The sequence below is a fragment of the Salvia splendens genome, chromosome 5, assembly GCF_004379255.2.
Source record: "Salvia splendens isolate huo1 chromosome 5, SspV2, whole genome shotgun sequence".
NCBI classification, from domain to species: domain Eukaryota; kingdom Viridiplantae; phylum Streptophyta; class Magnoliopsida; order Lamiales; family Lamiaceae; genus Salvia; species Salvia splendens.
The window spans coordinates 918,299-924,974 of NC_056036.1; the positions used below are offsets into that span (position 1 = coordinate 918,299).

General features: G+C 29.8%; 1 protein-coding gene across 1 annotated transcript; it reads right to left on the reverse strand.

Moving 5' to 3' along the window:
* Positions 1–707: 707 nt before the first annotated feature.
* On the reverse strand, positions 708–4,427 carry LOC121805772 (WAT1-related protein At1g43650-like). Its single transcript, XM_042205763.1, has 7 exons — positions 4,066–4,427; positions 3,920–3,982; positions 3,694–3,810; positions 3,164–3,413; positions 2,327–2,485; positions 1,712–1,863; positions 708–903 (listed from the first exon to the last, which is right to left on the reverse strand). Exons 1-7 carry the CDS (start codon positions 4,266–4,268, stop codon positions 792–794), a joined length of 1,056 nt encoding a protein of 351 aa, XP_042061697.1. The 5' UTR covers positions 4,269–4,427; the 3' UTR covers positions 708–791.
* Positions 4,428–6,676: the final 2,249 nt, after the last annotated feature.

The following is a 6,676-nucleotide window of genomic DNA, read 5'->3' on the forward strand; positions in this document are numbered from 1 at the left end:
TTTAGCCTGAAAATATGCTATTTTTTGTAAGAAGTTTAGCTTAAAAAGATGCTAATTTTTGTAAGGAGGATAGTTTAGTAATTAACTTAAATTAATGAGTATAATTTTGGCAAACATAATTTTAATTCTTGCTTGTGATTTATTATACCAAACACTACAATAAGATAACTCACAATTATCTTAATCTACCAAACACCCAATATATGTAAATTAACTAATCGAAACTATGATAACTATCATAATGGTATCATGTCTAGTCAAAACATGAAATAGCTACCAAACGAGTCCTTAATGTATATATAGTAGGCCCAATTGAATATTGGGCTAGTGGGCTTGGATTCCAAATAATTCTAGTTCTACAATACTTTTGAATTTCCACTTTGATTGAAACTTGAAAGGTTTTGTTACCTCTTTACAATTTATAATTTGTACTAAGTTAGTGCATATAAATGATGTTTTTCAATTAACGGTTTTTTGTTTATGAGGATTCATTTTGCTTAACACATCATTTTTTAAATACCAAATCACCTTCTAATTTTGAGGCAATTTGTTTCATGGAAAATCTAGAAATTTGATGCATTATCATTCAAGGTTTGAAATTCGTGGAAGTTCAATAATTCTTCCAAAGTTCGTGATTTTCGTGGCTAATATTTAACCCATGCCATCAATATATACCTGATAATATCATAGTATTCAAAATCAAGGTGTTACTGATAGCCATATTTATATTTATATATAGATAAAAAAGACATACATCACCAAAATCAATAGACTTAGTCCAAAACTCATAACTACACATTAGTTTCATTCATTGTAGCTTTATCATCTTCCATTTTTACTTGTTTTTTCTTACCCCACAGCACACAGTACAAACCTACTATAAGCAACATGCTCCCGCATATACTGCACAAAAGATCCCTTTCGTTAGAAACGAACAATTTTCGACATAGCACATAATCACAATATACTACAGATAAAAGGACATGACATGGTCAGGTATCATATGGTTCACATGATGTCGAAAATATCTTTTTAGTTTTGGGTAAATTTTGTATCGGATTGTTTGACATGTCAAAATCAGCAAGATCAGCTGAATTATGAATAAGATCCAAGCAATAATGAAATTATCTGAATATGAGTATCATCTCGGAAATTTTAGCTTGTTAAATTCATTTATGTCACTGCCCCTAAAATTATAAATTTTAGCCAAAATTTGATATTTTCCATAAAATTAAAATTTGGTCGTCAACATCTTTAAAATTCGTAACGAATTTTCCACTAGTTGGATTTTCTTCTAAATTGAATTCAACAAGGCAACGTAGGTAGACAAATCCGAATAATATAAGAAACAATATCGTAACGTTGTTTTGTACGAGTTTAAAATTTTCTCCCAAATTTAATTGGAATTTCAAATCGTGCAAAAAGTCACTATAGTGCTTCATAACACAATTATTTATCACAAGTTTTGACATTTTGTCTTTATGCTAAAATAATGTACAACAAGATAACACTATAATGTAAACCACTTTCTTTTCACTTTTAACTACGCTTTCTTTACCACTTCTTTTATCCCACACAAAGTTGTTGACAAGACTGGCCTTTTGACCATACAACTTAGTTTTATAGTGGTAGCACGATTAAATGATAATTACACGTACATTATTGTGAAATAAATCACGAAATTGAAATACGAAACAATATAATTACTGACCTTCCAATATGGAGCATCTCATTCCATAAAAAAGCAGAGAAGATGGCAGTAAAAATAAGTTGCAAAGGAGTGAATGCTGCAGTAAAAAGAGGACCTTTGCTCTCCACAGCCCAAAGAAACAGCCAGTAACTTAATCCAGTTACTACTACACCCTGTACATTACAATAGATTTTTTATCAAAATCTAAAAGAATTAGTATGTATTTCTCAATACCATATCAAATTCAAACATTACTCCCTCCGTCCGTCAATAGACACACAGAGGAAATATTGGTTCCACTTTTATATATTACTCCATCGGTCCCAAGTTAATCGAGACATTTCTTCCCGACACGAAATTTCAGAAAGTAGTGTTCCGTGAGTCAAGTAAACAGAGAATAAAGTAAAAGAACAATTAAAATGGTTGATGTTTTCTAGAAAAGAAAATGGTTTGTTTAGTCAGGGATATTTTAAATGTGAATATAATCAATTAACTTAAGATAAATTCAGTAGTTTTATACTATTAAAATGTGAGTGTAATTAGTTAATTTAATATTGCGCCTGCTTACTATAATAGAGTGAGTGAACATAAATGGCAAAATGAGACGAGTATTGAGAAAGGGACGTGAAGACGTACACAATATGTGACAGATAAAAGATTGAAATCCCACGTCAATTTCCACGAAGAAATGTCCCTTTGCAGAGCCATGCCCCAAACTGTTGATTGTATGCAGCTAAATAAACATTGTAGCATTGTCAATCGGAACTTTGCTGGATACATCTTCACTAGAGGGGCCTACAATCAAATATCAATATAATGTGTTTCATTACATAATAATTAATCATACAAAACTAGTAGTACTATAATTTTATTAGAGTACGGAGCCAGAAAGAAAAGTGGTGAACCAGTTATAATTGTGTTTGTGAATTGTGATCATTGTTATCTTATGTATAAAAACATAATTCTAAATAATTATAATATGACAAAAAAAAATTTAATTGTCGGAAAAGTTATGAAATTGGTCAAATTTAGTCATTCTCGTAGCTTTGGAATTAGCTAGAAAATTATGAAATTTAGATTTATTCTCAATTATCTTACAATCAATTTCTTTTGTGAAATTTTATCTCATATGGCATTCGAAAAATCATACATGGACGTGTCATCACCGATTAATTAAACAGTGTTATCTATTCATAAAGAAAAAGAAAATATATGGTTGGAAAATATGAACAATATATTATAAGTAAGTCACCAAAATTTTCCTCATGGGATAGTTTAGAGCAAATCCAAACTTCATGATTTTTTGATCGACCAAAATTTACCCAAGCTTTATAATTTTTTTTTTTAGTAATTTGCCCTATATAATAAAATTAAAATGGGATAGGAAAATAAGACATGCATGTATTAGCAAAGGAGAATGTATATATTTACTAAAATATCAAATTTTATTTTATTTGTATAAATAAACATTACCTGCATGACAAGCCATGAAGCCCAAATAACATTGGACAAGAGCATAAGTAGACAACCTTGTATCCATTTCTCTTTGCTGCTAATATAGTTTCCATGATTGCTCATAGTCATAGCTTTCCCTTCAGACAGATTCACAATACTAAATTGAGGCCCTTTCACAAAGGCAAACACCATTGCCCCTGAAAAACTCACCACAGTCCCCACAATCTTCAAAATCCCTGACAATTCCCTAATTGAAACCCTCTCAATCCTGATCAATAACACACGCAAGAGTCATGTGTCAGACAATCTCGAGATCTGAATCAACATGACTATATATATACTCCCTCCGTCCCATTAAATATGCAGCATTTGCTTTTCGGCACGAGATTTTATGTAGTGTTGTTTTGTGAGTTAATGAAGAGAGAAGAAAAAGTAGAGAGAGAGTATTATTTCCATTTTTAGAAACTTTTCATTTTTAATGAGACAGACCAAAAAGGAAAGCATTTCATTTCTAACGGGACGGAGGGAATACTATTTGGTTGATGTACCCGAGGCCAACTGCGACGACAAAGGTGAATACGGGAACACTGTTGTTGCTAGCCGAACCGAACGTTGCAGAAACGTAGTTTATCGCGTATACGTAGAGGTTCAAGCTCAAAGTAATCCTACAAAACGGTCAAATCATGTCAAATGGCTATGGCCTTCAGTGGTAAAACACGTAAATATCAAAAGCAACATAACAACCAAGAACACAACGAAATCATCCAAACTTACCCAAATAAGGAAACTAAAAATATCTTCCATAGTAGGCTGTATGACAATTGATCACCACTTTTCCTAAGAAAAAATAGCACAAAAAAAGATTAAATCAAGAACATTATAAAATGATTAAAGGAAGGAAGAATAAAAAGAGAATGAACCTGTCAAGAAATAGTGCAAAAGGGAGCAAAGCAAGAGTAGCAAATGCTTGACGATATGCCACAAAGACGAATGGATTCATTCCTTTAGCCATTGCTGTTTTAGAAAAGAGGGCCATTCCTGCATATGCTAATTGCACTAATATCATGGCCAAATATGGCTTTTTTTCTCCCAACATTTTCACTATGTCAAATGATTTTGCCATCTCTCTCTATATATGACAAAAGAAAAGAACTAGTGAGTTCAGTTCATGTGGAGATATGAAATGACAAGCTCTTCATAGTATATATAGATTCAGACATTCCGCCATCGTCACGGATTTCAAGAAATGTGACCGTGAAGAAAAATAAGTGAAATGCGATTATTTGTATGTTAGTTTTATGATGAAATATGAGTTAGATATGACATGTTAATATTATAGCGGATATCTAAAATAGACACAATGAGATACTTAATGGCACACGCAATGTGTACAATTAAATACAATTGATATATTTTTAAAATTGGTTTCATTTTTCTGGTAGTTTTTTTACTTAATTCCATTATGTTCTTGGCCTCTTAAAATTTTAATTTGTTGATATTTTTCCTTGCATTTTTAATTAAAATGGAAATAGTAATATAAGAAAGGGGAGTGTTATATTGCTAACTCAATACTTAATTGCTAACTACAATTAAATAATAATGATTAGATATTCAAATTAAAGGCATAGATCATTAGCCCCGAAATGTCTATACGATCAACAAAAAACGTTAATAAGAGTATTAAGGTCAATTTACAACAAATTAGTTGTAACTACCTATTGAAAAATATCTCATAACTTTAAAACGCATATAACTTTCTTAATTTAAATTATTTTTTCTCACAACATATATCAAATTAAAGATAATTTCATAAGGATTCTAACGAGATCTCACTTGCATATGTTCCGATGTCAAAATTTGAAAAAAAATCAAAAATTTTCAATTTTTTTGTACAACAACAAATGTCAACATGATATATAAAATATGTCAATATAATAAATGTAGAATGTCAATATAAGCAATGTGTTAACATTCTCAAAGCATTGTGTTGACATTCTCACAGCATTGTGTTGATATTTTCGAAATACTATATTGACATTTTTATCGAAAACCCTAATTTGATTTTTTTTATCTTTTTTTATTTAATTAATAAAAACGAAAATTACACGTGGCAAATTGTAGACCAAAAGTTTTCTAAAATCCTATGACCTTAAATTAATTGTAGTTAGCAATTAAATTATGAGTTAATAATTAATTATTCCCCTATAAGAACAAACAACGAATATGTAGGTACCAATATATCTTAGAGTGGGGTCCGATGATAGATTCCCATCTTTTGCAATTCGGTGTGTACCACTTCGTTTTCCACTTTCATTTTTTTTTTCAAATCCAGTTCATTAAATTTATAATTATTTATTTTGATTTAGTAGTATTCTAATGAATACAATTTACCTTAATTGTCAATAGTAAATAGTACTCCCTAAGGGTAAAGGATGAAGACTTTTTTTCCTTGAGCGGCATGAGATTTTATACAACTTTATATCTAATAAATACAATTTAGCTTAATTAAAATGTAAAGAAAGGAATATAAGGTTGTAAATATGAACTGCTGTCCAATCATGTCTCTCTTTAAAAGTCTAAAAACACTATCAACAAAGCTTGCAATACTACTAGAAAAAGTGTTGAGTGAAGCACTATATATTCAATTACCAATTTGATTTTTGGCTAAAAAACCAGATATTTATATTTCAAATATTGAAACAATTATAATAATTTAACACACTGTTTATAGAACAACAATCGCCATGTCGTCAAATTTAAAATATTTGATATATTTTCAAATAATTAAAATGTCAAACATTTTCAATTATTATAATGTCGAGTGGGTTAATATTTTTTCATTAATAAAATACCAAATAAATTTTGGTCACATTAATTCGTCACTTACTATACAATCAGATACATGATGAGAAAACACATCATATATTATATGATTTCTATTGATGAATAGATTAGCACTTGGCAAAAGGATCTTCCAGAATAATAGACTTTGATTTTATAGACTTTGCTGTCAACGTTAAATATTTGAGCCTTAAATAGATTTTATAGACTTTGCTGTCATCATATTTTATTTAATTGTCTCACGTAGAATTAAATACTATAATCACCAAATTGGTCAAGAGTTATAGAAGCTTTAAATTAATTAAAAACTGTGCAAATTCAAAACCAGCTTTTCCTTTCCACAGAATCTATTTGCTCGTAATAACTGTCTAAAATAGTTTAAGGAGTACTATATATTAGTAGTAATTAAAATCTAGATTTGTTATGTTCGTTGTATTAATGATTAATTAATTTAAAAGTGACATGCGCTATTAAGAACGTGCAGGTTTATGCAAGTAGCAGCATTATATTTGCGCTATGTTTATGTTGGAGAATTCATGATATTAATCATGAATATTCAAATAATTGATCAAGCATTTTTGGTGGGAGCTCAGAATATTCCTCTGTTTACGATAAGGGTGGAGCCACAAATTATTATATATCTTGAAATTACAACAATTTTTTTTCAAGAATTTGATAAGGGAGCTTTAG

Excerpts from the sequence above, each read along its gene's own strand:
- LOC121805772 (XM_042205763.1), bottom strand. The coding sequence starts at position 4,268 with ATGGCAAAATCATTTGACATAGTGAAAATGTTGGGAGAAAAAAAGCCA. Across the intron at positions 3,983-4,065 it reads TTTGCACTATTTCTTGACAG|GAAAAGTGGTGATCAATTGT; the intron begins GTTCATTCTCTT and ends ATTTTTTCTTAG. Across the intron at positions 2,486-3,163 it reads CTTCATGGCTTGTCATGCAG|GCCCCTCTAGTGAAGATGTA; the intron begins GTAATGTTTATT and ends ATTTGATTGTAG.